This window comes from Rhincodon typus, chromosome 11 (assembly GCF_021869965.1).
Source record: "Rhincodon typus isolate 14 chromosome 11, sRhiTyp1.1, whole genome shotgun sequence".
In the NCBI taxonomy this organism is placed as follows: Eukaryota; Metazoa; Chordata; class Chondrichthyes; order Orectolobiformes; family Rhincodontidae; genus Rhincodon; species Rhincodon typus.
Window position 1 is genome coordinate 38465158 of NC_063342.1, and position 16998 is coordinate 38482155.

A 16998-nucleotide genomic window follows, 5' to 3' on the forward strand; every position below is an offset into this window, starting at 1 on the left:
CTTCGCCTCTGCCGCATCTGCTCCCAGGATGAGGCATTCCACTCCCGTACATCTCAGATGTCCTCGTTTTTCAAGGACCGCAACTTCTCCCCCTCAGTGGTCGAGAACGCCCTCGACTGTGTCTCCCACATTTCCCGCAACTCATCCCTCACACCTCCTCCCCACAATAACAACTAAAACAGAATCCCCCTCGTCCTCACGTACCACCCCACCAACCTCCAGATCTAACACATCATCCTCCGACACTTCCGCCATCTGCAATCCGACCCCACCACCAAAGACATCTTTCCCTCCCCACCCTTATCTGCTTTCCGGAGGGACCACTCTCTCCGTGACTCCCTTGTCCGCTCCACACTCCCCTCCAGCTCCACCACACCCGGCACTTTTCCCTGCAACCGCAGGAAGTGCTACACCTGCCCCCATACCTCCTCCCTCACCCCCATCCCAGGCCCCAAGAAGACTTTCCACATCAAGCAGATGTTCACCTGCACATCTGCCAATGTGGTATACTGTATCCGCTGTACCCGGTGTGGCCTCCTCTACATCGGGGAAACCAAGCGGAGGCTCGGGGACCGCTATGCAGAACACCTACGCTCGGTTCGCAATAAACAACTGCACCTCCCAGTCGCGAACCATTTCAACTCCCCCTCCCATTCCTCAGACGACATGTCCTTCCTGGGCCTCCTGCAGTGCCACAATGATGCCACCCGAAGGTTGCAGGAACAGCAACTCATATTCCGCTTGGGAACCCTGCAGCCCAATGGTATCAATGTGGATTTCACAAGTTTCAAAATCTCCCCTCCCCCTACCGCATCCCAAAACCAGTCCAGCTCGTCCCTGCCTCCCTAACCTGTCCTTCCTCCCACCTATCCCCTCCTCCCACCTCAAGCCGCACCTCCATCTCCTACCGACCAACCTCATCCCGCCCCCTTGACCTGTCCGTCCTCCGAGGACTGACCTATCCCCTTCCTAACTCCCCACCTACACTCACCTTTACTCGCCCCATCCCCGCCTCTTCGACCTGTTTGTTTCCTCTCCACCTATCCTCTCCTCTATCCATCTTCTATCCGCCTCCCACTCTCTCCCTATTTATTTCAGAACCCCCTTCCCCTCCCCCTTTTCTGATGAAGGGTCTAGGCCCGAAACGTCAGCTTCTCTGCTCCTATGATGCTGCTTGGCCTGCTGTGTTCATCCAGCCCTGCACCTTGTTGTCACAGTGAGAACATGCAGGCGTGCATGTTCATCACCAGTTAGGTGTTGCTGTCTCCAATTACCTGCTACCTTCTCCTGCAAGAAAGTCACAAGTGGGTGATATGCCTTCCATAATTGTATAGTTCACAGGGTGGAAGCTATGAGATGTGAGTGTGGGGCTTGCAACAGTGTTAAGCATGTGAGACTGAGATGAAACTATTGATACTATGTATGAGTTGTGACTGGGGATTGTGGTAGGTGAACGATGGGGCTGCAGTGCATTGAGAAGTTAGTGCTACAGCCGGCAGGTTATTGCATTTGAAGACACATTCAATATGTGTGACCATTCATAATTTTTGAACTTTCTATCATATTGCATCCAGGACCTCTGACATTGACCGCAAGCCAACTGTTTGTATTGCTTTCTTATAGTTTGTCTGCAGGAATCCTGGTCCCCTGTGGACAGATGGCATCTCTCCTTCTCTTCACTTTCAGAGCCAATGCCTCCAGCACAGCTCTGAAAAATCTTGAAGCTTGCTTTTTGCCAAGTTGCTTCAGTTTTACCCACCTCTTTCTGCCAGAATACATTTCCCCTTTAATTGAGCAAGCTACCTTTTATTCATACTAGCCTCTCATCAGTTTTCTTTCCCTGTTTGTGCTTGGAGCCATTCAACCATGCCCTTGGTACTGGAGGCGTGCTACAATCGTTTATGTTAGCAAGCAGCACAATGTTTTCATGCTGTCTACATCAGAAGCGATTGGCACAAGGTAATGATGCATCAAAATCCTTGTGCCTATTTGTGGGATTATTGAATTTTGCAGTGTATATGTGTTGCAATGTTGGCAAAGTGAACTTGTTCAAACTCTGGTGCACTTACCACTCCCAGCAGCCTTTTTTACACCACTCTCTTTGGTAGCCAGCAGTTGTCAGCCCTCTTGCAAAGACAAGAAGGAAGGTATGTATGGTTTCTTGGTGCAAGTCCATCCCATTATTCCATTAATGGTGTGTTTATATTGCAGAATATTTCCACTGGTTGTGGGCTGTATGTCAATTTTAGAGGTCACAGATTGCAGTGCTTTATGTTGATGCCACGATATTTTATTTTTCAGGCCGTGCTATTTTCACATTCCCAGACATTTACATTAAGCAAGCCCTGAAAACATTTAAATCATGTAAAGCTTAGAACATCATGCCTGAATAAATTCCCTCAACTATCATATGCTGGATATTTAAATAATTGAAATGTCACTGTTCTACACCCATCTCTTATTAATTGATTAAAAACATACAATTTGATTTTATCACCTTTCATCTTTCCTGCTCATGTAGGTGCAACAACTGAAAATATTACAAGGCAAAGGATTGTCACATAGTTACACAGCACAAATATCTTAGCATGTAACAAAAACTGAAATTGCTGGCAAAACTTAGCAGGTCTGTCAGCATTTGCAGAGGGAAAGTAGAGTCAATGTTTCAGGTCCAGTGACCCTTCTTCAGTGACCCCATTTAGAATGTACCTTGTTTAAATAGGTTATTATTATTGGTAATGAGTTTGAAAAATATATCTGATTCTGTGATTGTCTAGATTTTCAATTAAAAAAAAACTCCCAGCTTCTCACATGGTTGTACATCTGCAGACTGTATCTCCAACCTTTTTGTTTTCTTCTGTGCTTTATTTATAACACTTTCTTCACTTCCTTTTTTGTCTCTCAGGCTTCTCTTCTACTCCTGTTTCTCCCTCACTTCCACATCCACATTATGAATGTCATAATTTTGGTTACAGCTATTTGGTTTTGTGGAAGGGGTGAAAATCTGATTAGGAGAATGTAAACAATGAGTTACAGGGATTGTAACATCTTCCAAAGCCTTCCCTAATTGCGCAAGGGGCAGTTCAGAGTCAACCACATTTCTGCGCGTCTAGAGTCACATGTAGGCCATACCAGGTGAGGATGGCAGTTTCCCTAAAGGACATTGTGAACCAGGGGGGTTTTCCCAACAATTGACAATGGTTTCATGGTTATCAGCAGACTCTAAATTCCAGATTCTTATTGAATTCAAATTCCACCACCCACTATGTCAGGAATTGAACGCAAATCTCCTGGATACTAACTGGGTCTCTTGATAAATTGTTTAGCAATGATACCACCGGGCCATCACTTCCCCAGTTTGAATAAAAACACAGGCTTTGGTTATGACTCTGGGGGGGCAGACACCCCAGGGAACAATCAGTAGCCACAACTGTGAGACAGTGGACATTATAGGTCCAGAGGGCTGTCCCCCATGAACTCAGGCACCCACCCTCACACTGAAGCCACCCCTTTGGCCTGCTCATGAACATGGTCAATGTGGGTTGCTTGTAATGCTGAGTGGAAATTCCAGTCAGCACACAAAGGCTCTTTAATAGATACCGTGTATAACAAAAATGAGTTGATCCGACCTTGACTACCCTCATTCCAAATCGCACAGGGTCAGGATCTTGGTAGTCAATTGGGTCAGAGGCTGAGTTCTGCCAAAATACACACCCCTACCCTTCTATATAGACCTTGAACCAGTTTAAATTTAAGTCCTAATGTGGGAAGTGGTATTGAAAAAGAGCAGGCAAAAAAAACATGGAAGCTTGAACAGTTCATCAACTTTACTAACACCTTTCACCCCAACCTCAATTTCACCTGGACCATCTACAAACGTCCCTCTCCTTCCTGGACCTCTCCATCTCCATCTCTGGTGACTGCCTTGAAACTGATATCTATTTCAAGTCAACTGATTCCCACAGCTACCTAGACTACACCTCCTCTCACACACACTCCTGCAAAAATACGATCCCCTACTCCCAATTCCTCTCCTTCCACCGTGTCTGCTCCCAAGATGGAGTGTTCCACTCCCAGACATCCCAGATGTCCTCCTGTTTCAAGGACCACAACATCCACCCCCCCCACCTCCGGTGATCAAAAATGCCCTCAACCTCATCTCTTGCATTTCCCCCCTTCTGCCCTCACATCCCAATCACTCAACAAAAATAAAGACAGAATCCCCCTTGTCCTCACATATCACCCCACCAACCTTCGCATCCAATATGTCATTCTCCGCCACTTCCACTACCTACAATCCGACCCCACAACCAAAGACATATTTCCCTCCCCACCCCTATTTACCTTTTGTAGGGACCACTCTCTCCACAACTCTTTCGTCCACTCCACGCTCCCCACTAACCCCACCACACCCGGTAATTTTCCCTGCAACCACAGAAAGTGCTACACCTGCCCCTACACCTCTCCCTCACCTCCATTCAAGGCCCAAAACTAACCTTTCATATCAGACAGGCGTTCACCTGTACTTCTGTCAACTTGGTCTCCTGTTTCCGCTGCTCCTGGTGTGGCCTCCTGTACATCAGTGAGACCAAGCGTAAACTCGGAGACCATTTTGTAGAGCATCAGCACTCTGTACACAACAAACGACAACACCTTCCGGTCGCCAACCATTTTAATTACCCCTCCCGCTCCCTGGGCGACATGTCCATCCTGGGCCTCCTCCATTGTCACAATAACACCACCCGCAAACTGGAGAAGCAACACCTCATACTCTGCCTCAGGAGCCTATAGCCAGATGGCCTAAACATGGAATTCAGCAGTTTTAAAATCATCCCACCACCCCCTGGCCTCTTCCCATGTACAACCCTCCCTCTCATCCCCGCCTCCTTGACCTAACACAACCTTTCCAAATTCTCTCCCACCTATCCGCCCCTCCCATCTCACTGACCAATCCCCACTACTCCCTACCTATACTCACCTATCACCCTCACACCTACCTTCCCCAGCCCCACCGCTCCTCTCCCTATTTATTTCCCAGCTCCCTTCACCCTCCCCATTTCTGAAGAAGAGTCCTGACCCGAACCATCAACTTCCCTGCTCCTCTGATGTTGCCTGGCCTATTGTGTTCCTCCAGCTCCACACTGTGTTGTCTCTGACTCCAGAATCTACAGTTCTTGCTATGTCTGAGAAATTTAGAAAAGACCTCTGTTTCTCCATTTCTTTTTGCTTCTCTCTTGACTTTGATTTTACCTTCAATATTAATGTAATTTCATTATTATAATAATACCTCCATAACTAAAGTAAATATTTAAATCAAGTGGCAAGAAACGATTAGGGACAGTCAGCATGGTTTTGTGTGAGGGAAAATGTGTCCCACAAACTTGATTGAGTTTTTTGAGGAAGAAGATTGATGTGGACAGAGCGACAAACAATGTTTACTTAGACTTCAGTATAGCCTTTGACAAGGTTCAGCACGGTAGACTAATTAGTAAAGTTAGATCACAGGGGATTCAGGGTGAGCTTGCCAACTGGATTCAAAATTGATTTTGTGGTAGGAGACAGAGAATGGTTGTGGAAGGTTATTTTTCAGACTGGAAGCCTGTTAGCAGCGATGTTGCACAGGAATTGGTACTGGGTCCACTTTTGTCATTTATACAAATGATTTAAATGAGAATATAGAAGACATGGTTAGTTAGTTTGTGGATGGCACCAAAATTGATGGTGCAGTCGACACTGAATAAGGTTATCTAAGATTACAGAGAGATCTTGATCAACTGAGCCAATGGGTTCAGGAGTGGCAGATGGAGTTTAATTTGGATAAATGCAAGTATTGCATTTTGATAAAACAAAAAAGGGCAGGACTTATACAATTAAAAGGAGGGCCTTGGTAGTATTGTAGAACAGAAAGACCTAGGGGTTCGGATACATAATTCTTTGAAGTTTGCATCATATGCAGACAGGGTATTTAAGAAAACATTTAGTACGCTTGCCTTCATTGCTCAGACCTTTGAGTACAAGAGTTGGGACATCATGTTGAGGTTGTACAGGACACTGGGTGAGGCCTCTTCTGGTGTACTACGTGTAGTTCTGGTTGCCCTGTTATAAGAAGCATCTTATTAAGCTGGAGAGGGTTCAGAAAAGATTTACCAGAATGTTGCTGGGAATGGAGAGTTTGAGCTATTGGGAGAGGCTGGGACTTTTTTGACTGGAGTGTAGGAGGTTCAGGATTGACCTTATAGAGGTTTATAAAATTATGACGGGTATAAATAAGGTGAATGGCAGGTGTCTTTTCCTTAGGGTGGGTGATTTCAAGACATGGGGCATATATTTAAAGTGAGAGGAGAAAGATTTTTAAAAGACATGAGGAGCAACTTTTTAACACAGAGTGGTTCATGTTTGGAATGAAGTTCCAGAGGAAGTGATGGATGCGGGTACAGTTACAATGTTTAAAAGGCATTTGGATAAGCAATAGGAAAGGTTTGCGGGGGAGGGATATGGGCAAAGCGCAGGCAGGTGGGTGTAGATTAGCTTGGGATTATGGTCAGGATGCACTGGTTGGACTGAAGGGTCTATTTCCAGGCTGTATGACTCTATGATCCTATTTTCAAATTTTCCACTCACTAATCTGTTTACTTTTATTTTTAATATCCCAACATAATTCTGCGTGATCTTTGTCCAATTAACTGTTTTCTGTGGAGTCTAAGTTTAAATCCCCTTCTTTTGTGTGTGCCTAATGATCTCCAAAAACCATTTTTGAGATGAAAATATTATCTAAATAGCTTCCACTTCCATTGGCGAAAATCCATCTCCAAAGGACTATTTTATTAAACAAATAAAATCATACAAATCTAAAGATTAGTGTGATTATCAACATATCAACAATGAATGATGCCATTGTTAAACCAGGAAAAACAGAAAACCAGTCAGTCTAATCTGTGACTGGCAATTTGATAGTAAGAAGAACAGAACATAATGTGAAACGGATTTATTTTCTTCTTCTTTTAGCCTTGTTGCCGGTTTGTCGTTTTCCACTAGTTTGTATTCCTAGGCTTTTGCATTCCAACTTGTAATATTTTACAAGAAATACACAGAACAACAATCACAAAAATGTGACTTTTTTTTAATAACTGATTTGTTAACTGATTACTACACAAGGCACTGACATTTCTAAGAGAAATTCTGTACAGATTTCAATACAGGGATGTTTACAATTATGGTCTTGTGGGAAGCGGCATTTGTCCAAGTAAAAATAGTATAAGCATGGGTGTTTCATGCAGTCATTGTTGGCATCTACATTACATGCTGATACCGGCTGCCATTCATCAACTTTTGAAGTCTATTGTTTTTAAGGTGGCTTCTGAGTGCACAGTTCTGTGCTGTGGACACTTTCTATATCTGCAAAAAACTGGTAAGATTGTATATTTCTGCCATAGAATAAATACCCAAAATGGGACGTAATTCTTCTGTCAGGCAAGTAAATTATTGTACATTAAACAAAACACAATACAGTGTGGATTTTAAGACTGATTTTGTCCACAATGCCAAGATGGCCAAGCTATAGATTTATAGGTAAACAATAATGAATATTCTGAACTTAAAACTCTGGAACAAGGGAACCAGTGAGCCAGGAAAGGAGACTCTGGTGAGAATGCGCCATTTATTGCAGATGAAAACACAGGCTTGACTGAATTTTCAATAAATGGAAGCCTGTGTGGTTTGCGTGTGGAAATGAGTTACCACAGTGCCAATGAAGGTGTGAAATGGAGTTTCAGCCACAGAATGGGAGGAGTATTGGCAGAGATGAGCAATATTCCGGCACTGGAAGGAAGTAGATTTTGTAACCTACCGCCCCCTTGATCATGACCCCACCCCTGATCACCAAAACATCATCTCCCAAACCATCCACAACCTCATCACTTCAGGTGACCTCCCACCCACAGCCTCCAACCTCATCGTTCCCCAACCCTGCACCACCCATTTCTATCTCCTTCCCAAAATCCACAAACCTGACTGCCCTGGTCAACCCATTGTCTCCGCCTGCTCCTGCCCCACCGAACTTATCTCCAATTATCTCAACTCCATTTTCTCCCCCTTGGTCCAGGAACTCCCGACCTATGTCCATGACACCACCCAAGCCCTCCACCTCCTCCAAAACTTCCGATTCCCTGGTCTCCAACACCTCATCTTTACCATGAACGTCCAATCCCAATACACTTGCATTCCCCATGCAGGTGACCTAAAGGCCACCCGCTTCTTCCTCTCCCGCAGGCCCGACCAGTCCGCCTCCACTGACACCCTCATCCGCTTAGCTGAACTCGTCCTCACCCTTAACAACTTCTCCTTCAATTCCTCCCACTTCCTACAGACAAAGCGGTGGTCGTGGGTACCCCCATGAGCCCAAGCTATGCCTGCCTCTTTGTAGGATACGTGGAACAATCCCTCTTCCAAAGTTACACTGGCCCTATCCTCCACCTCTTCCTCCGTTACATCGACGACTGTATTGGCGCCACCTCATGCTCCCACAACGAGCTCGAACAGTTCATCCACTTCACTAACACCTTCCATTCCAACCTTAAGTTCACCCCTCTTCGCAATAACAACCAAAACAGAATCCCCCTTGTCCTCACGTACCACCCCACCAACCTCCAGATCCAACGCAGCATCCTCCGACACTTCTGCAATCTGTAATCTGACTCCACTACCAAAGACATTTTTCCCTCCCCACCCTTATCTGCTTTCCGGAGGGACCACTCTCTCCATGACTCCCTTGTCCGCTCCACACTCCCCACCACTCCTACCACCCCCGGCACTTTTCCCTGCAACCGCAGGAAGTGCTACACCTGCCCCTACACCTCCCCCGTCACCCCCATCCCAGGCCCCAAGAAGACCTTCCACATCGAACAGATGTTCACCTGCACATCTGCTAATGTGGCATACTGTATCCACTGTTCCCGATGTGGCCTCCTCTACATCGGGGAAACCAAGCAGAGGCTTGGGGACTACTTTGTGGAACACCTATGCTCGATTCGCGACAAACGACTGCACCTCCCAGTCGCGAACCATTTCAACTCTCCCTCCCACTCCTTGGACGACATGTCCATCCTGAGCCTCCTGCAGTGCCACACTGATGCCACCTGAAGGTTGCAGGAACAGCAACTCATATTTCGCTTGGGAACCCTGCAGCCCAATGGTATCAATGTGGATTTCACAAGCTTCAAAATCTCCCCGCCCCTGACCGCATCCCAGAACCAGCCCAGCTCGTCCCTGCCACCCTAACCTGTCCTTCCTCCCACCTATCCCCTCCTCCCACCTCAAGTCCCACCCCCATCTCCTACCTACCAGCCTCATCCCGCCTCCTTGACCTGTCCATCCTCCCTGGACTGACCTATCCCCTCCCTAACTCCCCACCTCCACTGATCCTTACTGGCTCCATTCCTGCCTCCTTGACCTGTCTGTTTCCTCTCCACCTATCTTCTCCTTTATCCACCTTCTATCTGCCTCCCCCCTCCCTATTTATTTCAGAATCCCCTTCCCCATTTCTGAAGAAGGGTCTAGGCCCGAAACGTCAGCTTTCCTGCTCCTCTGATGCTGCTTGGCCTGCTGTGTTCATCCAGCTCTACACCTTGTTATCTCAGATTCTCCAGCATCTGCAGTTCCTACTATCTCAGATTTTGTAACAAACTGGATTTAGATGAGGAAACTGATTTCATATCAAGCAAGGGATTACATTGCACTTCTTAGGTCAGTTTGAGATGACAGTCAGGGAGGTGGATGGAATTGAAGTTAAAAACAGGAAAATAAATGAACCCCAACTGGAATAGGCTCTTACTCATTCACATTCTGGTCTTAATATCCATGGGAAAATTGAGACTGTGGCAACAATGACTGAGTCAATGAACGAGACAGAGATATAGATCTGCACACAGGTGAAGTTTGACCAATTTTCCAGATGTCATTTGAGTGACAGAATGTAGATAATGAATGCTGACCTGGAGCTTAAGTTGAGTTTCTCAGATGGATTCCTCAAAAATAATATGAATTTCTTAAACATTTTTTTTCAAATGATATGCAAGAGATTGAATGCTACTAGAATAATTAATGTTGTCAAAAGCAGAATTACAACTCCTAACCTGTTTACAGCTGTACAAATTTTAGTTGAATTTGACATCAAAATCACCCATTCTTTTAAAATATACACTATAAAATATTGCACTTCTGAGGAAAGTGGTTGCAAATGTTGGTGTATCAATGCATGGCATATGGATGCTGCATTATCTCTGAGATCTTCCATACGTTGGGGGTGAACGTAATGGTCTCCTGCTGGTATATTTGAAAGGCGGGGTCTGGGGGTACACGTACAATAACGTGGGATGTCAGCCAGCCCATTGCAGTCCCCTACAGCCAACTTGTGCAACAAACAAAAATGGAGGCTAAAAGCCCATGCAGTGAAAGGAAGACTCCTTTGCCATCAGGACAACACTTCCAAGCTGGATAACTCCCTTTATCTTTCCCCACACCCTCCTCCCCAAGAATCTCTAACCCACACTCCCAACTCCCTACCTTTTCTGGAGTCTCCTGGTCATGCTACCTCAGAATTCCTAGGAACTGTCCATTGTCCCAACAATGAACTCTGCTTTCTTCTGTTGTTATTAGTACGGTAGACCTGCTAGCCAATCAGATTGGTTGGCAGTGTGCAAGGGTGGGACCTCCTGTCCCTGGGGGGCAGAAGTCCCATCCTCACCCTATTAAGGCTACCCCTAGTGTGTTATCACTTTAGGTCAGTCAGATTTCTGGTCAGTGAATTGCTGATGGGCATTTAGCTGGTTGTGGAAGGAGGGAATCCATTTCTCCTTATAATTTATCCCAATGAGCTTATTTATTCAGGCTATGAAGATAGCCACATACACTTTACAACAGGGACCTGGGGTGCTCTCATCCATTTCCCAGTCTTGTGGTCTGGACACAGATCATCTACATTCATATCTAATGGGGTTGGGGGAGCCTTGGGGGTAGAGTGGAGATTTGTGGAATGAAACAGAACTGTAAAAATGATAGAGATAGAAAAGAAAACTGAATATTGTAACATGAATAATCTGGATTTTGTTTCTAATAGGAGTTATTATTATATTACTTAGGTTGATTGTGCCACAGTTTTAGCTCATGCTTCACAAGTTAACATTATAAGATGGAGTCAAATGAACAAAAAAACAGCAGTGCTTTGAAATAAATATTAATACATATAAGGTTACTTTGGCTTCTGAATTTGTTCATCAATTGATTAAGTCAGTCTCATTATTTCAGCGGTGGTAGTCTTAATCAGAGTTAAATCTGGATTATCAGCAGAATGCAGGATTTTCAAAGATAGGAATTCTGCTGGTCTTCATGAAATACATCACAGTGGTGTTGGGGTAAAATTGGTGGGAGCCAGCATCCTGGCTCTCCTAGAATGTCCCGCTCACGAGGAATTTGACCAACAGTGGGTCCAGTTTTGGACTGCCAAAAGCATCTTATTAAAGGCATCTGTCAGCATTTTCCTATCAGAATTTCATCATCCTTTCATTGGCTGTAGGCATTGCCAGCAAGGCCTGCATGTGTTGCTCATCCTTAATTGCATCAATTACATTGCTGCAGTTTTCGAGTCAGGTGTAGGCCAGACTTGATAAGGACAACAGATTTCCTTCCCTAAAGCACATTAGAATGAAATTGGCCCTTCATTGGCATCACAGCGCCTACTGCTGCACAAACCAGGCACTTAAAGTAAATCTTTAACACAATATTGTGAATTAACAACAAAGTAAGACAATCGTACCTCATCAAAACCTTCAAGTAAAAGAAATGGCTGTAATAGCACAAGACGGCAAAATACAAAAAAGATGCAACAGAGTATCACTCTCTATCTTCTCTGTGTAGACTATATATTTCTACATAAAATGGTTATATACTTGTGACTTTAAATGTACAATTACAGCACAAAATTGTGAATAACAAAACGTAGATTGCCTTTACAGATTGATCTCTCTTTCTCATTGAATTCCTTTGTGTCTTTGTGAATTGCTATCTGTATCTGTAATTCTGCTCTGTCTGTCATTTAACATTTCTTTACAATCCTCTTTATTCTTTCCATTATCTTTCCTCATGTTTCTGAGCATAAAATCTTTTATTTCTTCCTTCCCTCTTTGGGTTTCCACCAAACTCAGCCAAATAAATTCGTACAAATCGTGATGGTCCAATATACAAAAAGGCATTCCCAAGATACTGAATCACAATATCCATCTTTGCCCCTTCAGTGTTCAAATCAGCCCTCAAAAAATATTCAAGGCTGAAAGCATCAAAGAAAATCAGTTTGGCTCCACTCATAACCAACAGCCACTTGAGTTTGATAGCACAGGGTTCCTAGGTTTGGTAGAGTCCACTATAGAGTAAGATGTGGTCAGGGTAGGAACAGTACAAGGAGAAAAATGGATGCGAAAGAAAGGGAAAAGTACATAAGGATTGTTCATGTATACGCATTTTAGCCTAGTTAATATTCAAACCATTGAAAATGTCCATAAATGTGAAATCTCTCACTAAAAATGAAAATTCCTTAAATGTTGGGGTCAGAAAGGATGAATGTACTTCAAATGTTCCAGTATTGGCAGGTACTGATGTGTTCTGTAAGTTGTTTTCAATCTACTTGCATAATATTGGATCACAAAGCAAGAACAAACTTACTAAGATCCGTTAAGCATAGGGCACACGACTCTAGCACTAACATTTGATTTGCATTGTATTTTGAAAGAATATTTAATCACAGGAAATTCAAAGCTGACATGCTACCTGCTTCTCATTTAAAATTCATCAGTTATATTCAGTCGAATAACTGACCTGCGTCCCTATTCATGCACAACGGTCTAAGAACTATTTGATCATTTTAAAGCATACTTTAATAAACATAACAGGAAAAATTAAACAGAGGTTGTGTAGAGGAGAGCAAAACATTAACAATACACCTTGTGACCTACCATTCAAGTCCAGCTTGTTGAGTGTCATCCCACCAGCATTCTGTCGCCTCTCCCATACCCTGAGGCGTTGGCATGCATTCGAAACTCCAGACTCTGTCAGAACCTTCTGATTTGTCATAGTAACTTTGTATTGAGACCAAAGCTTCCCCTGGATGACACTGGAAGTTAAAACCTTGCCTATAAAGATTGACCCATTGCACTTCAGGTGGCGGATAATTCTGACCATGAACCACAATGATCAGGACTATAAGCAAGTGAGCACATTTGGGATGCATTTCTGCAGTCTGGATGTACTGGCTCAGACTTTGCTGCTTCCACCATTTTATATGGGATGTAACATTTGGCTAACAGATGTTTCCAAGCCTGAATCCAGAAGCATTTATGATCTGACATAAAAATATGCAGCATGTTTTAAATCTAATACCCAGACTGTGGAACTTCTGATATTCTTTTTAAGGTGGACCATGCATTTTTATGCTCTGAAATGAAGATGAAAATATTCTCACACATACTCCTAAAGTGAGCTTCAAAATAACTTAATCGCCAGAAACATTTAACCTCTTCATGTCAGTACGATGAGTGGCATGGAAAATATTACCATTCTATATGAATTACCCTGTTACCCCACAATCATGAATAACCATTTGAAAGTTCAGAATAGGATCACAGATTCAATGTAAAAGATTTACAATTATTTGCTTAATGTCTCAACACCCACCAACCTCTGGGATAGTGAATTTCATAACTCTTTGATAAATTTCATTTCTCCTCATCTCAGTTTTAAATTTGCACCCTCTTATTCTAAAACGATGACCTCTCATTCTAGATAAAAATGGAAAGAACTGCCGATGCTGTAAATCAGGAACAAAAACTGAAGTTGCTGGAAAAGCTCAGCAGATCTGGCAGCACCTTTGAAGAAAAAAATCAGAGTTAATGTTTCGGGTCTAGTGACCCTTCCTCAGAACCTCTCATTCTAGGTTGTCCCATGAGAGGAAATATCCTCTCCACATCTACTTTGTCAACCCCTTTGGCATGTCTAGCATTTTTAATCATTTATATAAAAGATTTGGATGTGAATATGGGAAGAATGGTTAATAATTTTTAAGGTGGCACCAAAATAAGTGGTACAGTGAACAGTGAAGAAGGTTATCTCAGAGAACAACAGGACCTTGACCAGATGGGCCAATGGGCCGAGGAGTGGCAGATGGAGTTTAATCTAGATAAATGTGAGGTGTTGCATTTTGGTAAGTTTAATCAGGACAGGACTTATATACTTAAATGTAGGGCTCTGGGGGAGTGTTGCCAAGCAAAGTGACCCAGGAGTGCCAGTGCATAGTTCCTTCAAAGTGGAGCCACAGATAGACAGGATAGCAAAAAAGGTGTTTGGCATGCTTGCCTTCATTGGTCAGTGCATTGAGCATATGAGTTGAGAAGTTATGTTGCAGCTATACAGGACAATGATTAGGCCACTTTTAGAATACTGCATACAATTCTGGTTGCCCTGCTGTAAGAAGACTGATTTTTATTTAAATCTTAAGCACTTCAGATATAGTATTACTAAGCCCAAAATGTATTAAAGGATTGTCTACATCTTTATCAGTTTTGTATTACTTAATTCAATTCAACCCTCAGAGTTATCATGACAACTTATGTTAAATGCAATTTTAAAGGCTCCAAAATTTCTGAGTCCCGAAGTGACAGTTTATGTTTGTGGCAGAGTAACATTTATCTCTGCCAAATCCTAGGTGGATTTACAGTGTGTATACTGTAATGGGAGGACATGAATTAAGTACTCCTCTAGTGTTGAATTACTCAGTCAAATACGGTGCTACAAAAGCAGCATTGACTGCCGCTCAAACATTTTTCATGATTGTGGAGTTCAGAACCAAGGGAACTTTGTGTCAGAATAAGGAGTCTCATTGCCAAGCAAAATTTGGCCCTGGAAAATAAGGAGATATTAATTGCTTAGATGTTGCCATTAGTGGCAAAGGAATGATGTTCATTCTGACCTCAGTAAAAGCTTCCACAAAAATCCAGCAGTGGATTTTCTCCCTTCTGACATTCATTTCAATTTGCATTTTGTAAAGATGATTTGTGATGTTCAGCTACAGGGAAGAAAGCAGAAAAGTTGATAAATCAGCAGAAAATTGTTTACATACAGCAAAGCAAGAAGTAAATCATATTTTCATGGAGGACACAGACCTGCAGGACAACTAATTCCTGGCAATCCTAAGGTATTGGTTTCCTGTTTCCTATACACCACCTTGCCTCAAACATTAGTGACTGCTTCATTCACACCAGCACTTTTGGACACAGAGGTCAGGCAAAGAGTAAGGATGTTTGACCATGGTGGTCAATAGAATTGTAGAATCCTACAGTGCAAATAGAGACCATCCAGCCCAATGAGTCTGCATTGACCCTCCAAAGAGCATCCCATCCATCCAAAGGTCACTCAAAAAGTTTTATCTTTCTTTCCCTCCTAATTCGTCTTAATGTTGTCCCAGGCCCTGCAGCTGGGGTGGAGGGAGCCTGCTCAGCAGTGCAGCCCAGCAACCCTGAACATTTGGTCAGCCTATCCCAGGAGCACTTTCTTTTGATTTGATTTGGTTTATTGTTGTCACGTGTACCTAAGTACAGTGAAAAGCTTTGTTTGCGAACAGTACAGGCAGATCATAGCAAACAACAACATACAGATCGCAGAGTACTTAGACACAGCGAAGCATGCAAGGTTATGGCTGCACAGGGCGTGCGCAAAGCAAGGTCAGCATTAGCAAGTTCGGCATTATTTGAAGTAGGAGATTTCTTTCATCAGTCTAATAACAGCAGGGAAGAAACTGTCCTTGAACCTATTGGTGGGTGCATTCAAGCTTCTGTTATCTTCTCCCTGACAGAGGAGGTTGGAAGAGAGCATCACCAGGCTGGGAGGCTAATGATGTTGGCCGCCTTTCCGCAGCAACGAGAAGTGTAAATGAAGTCCATGATTGGAAGGTTGGCTTCCGTCATGGTCTGGGCTGTGCACCCAACTTTCTGTAGTTTCTTAAGGTCCTGGGCAGAGCAGTTGCTGTACCAGGCCGTTAAGCATCTCAATAGTATGTTTTCTATAGTGCATCTGTAAAAGTTGGTGAGGGTCCTTATGGAAAAGAGGAGAAGACCTGAGGACCAATGGCTAGAGCAATGGCACACAGGCACCTGCATGTATCCAACAGATCCTGAGGGTGCTGGACTTAGCTCCACACTGCAGTTTCAACCTGTCCATGAAGACAATTGCATTCTTAATGCAGCTTTGCCCCAATGACATAGCTGCAGTCCTGTAGCCTCTGGAGTATCAGGATCATTGCCTCTAACATAGCTGCCTGTCACTCCTGTTCTTCCCTGTGCATGTGGATGAAGCCTCTGAATGCAACACCACAGGCTCCTCTCTTGCCTGGGCCTGACCAGGCAGTGGTATCTGACAGTCCTCCAAGTACCAACTGCCTTGTTGTTTCTTTCTCATCCAACTGAGAAGCTGCTGCACTGAAGTACTCACCAATCAATGCTCCCAAACTTTCTAAATGTTATGTTCCTATCGCGGAGTCAGTAACTTGGCTGGTGGGAAGTGCAGAAAGTAGCTTTGCTAATGCTTCCTCTGAGGCCTCGGTACTCTCATCCTCAGAAATCTGGCAGAGCAGGCCATGGATAGCCCAGCTGTACCTGGAAGACACAATAGAGAGAAGGCATCGGGCCAGTGGTTAGAAGTGAAATGCAATGAATGAAACTAACAGCAGGGTGAGAGATGCAGTGGAATGAAAAGTGGTGCTCACTCAGTTGGTGGAACAAGTATGTCTTGATTCTGATCTTTTCCTGCGAGAGCCAGGATTTTCTTCTCTTAGGAGAAAATTTGAAAAGGAAAAAATTACAGGTTCCTCCAAAGATGTGCAGCTTAGGTGGATTAAGTGAGGGGTTACCGAAATAGGGTAGAGGCTAGGTCTGGTTGGGATGCTCTTTGGAGGTTCAGTGA

The 16998-nt window shown here is 43.8% G+C and overlaps 1 protein-coding gene across 1 annotated transcript in view; it reads right to left on the minus strand.

Moving 5' to 3' along the window:
• Positions 1-13358, minus strand: part of dpt (dermatopontin) — a 32899-nt gene extending 19541 nt beyond the window's left edge. Inside the window, exon 1 of the mRNA XM_048603228.1 lies at positions 13002-13358. Coding sequence (XP_048459185.1) covers positions 13002-13276 — 275 coding nt within the window. The 5' untranslated portion in view covers positions 13277-13358. The remainder of the gene's footprint in view (positions 1-13001) is intronic.
• Between the last annotated feature and the right edge of the window lie 3640 nt (positions 13359-16998).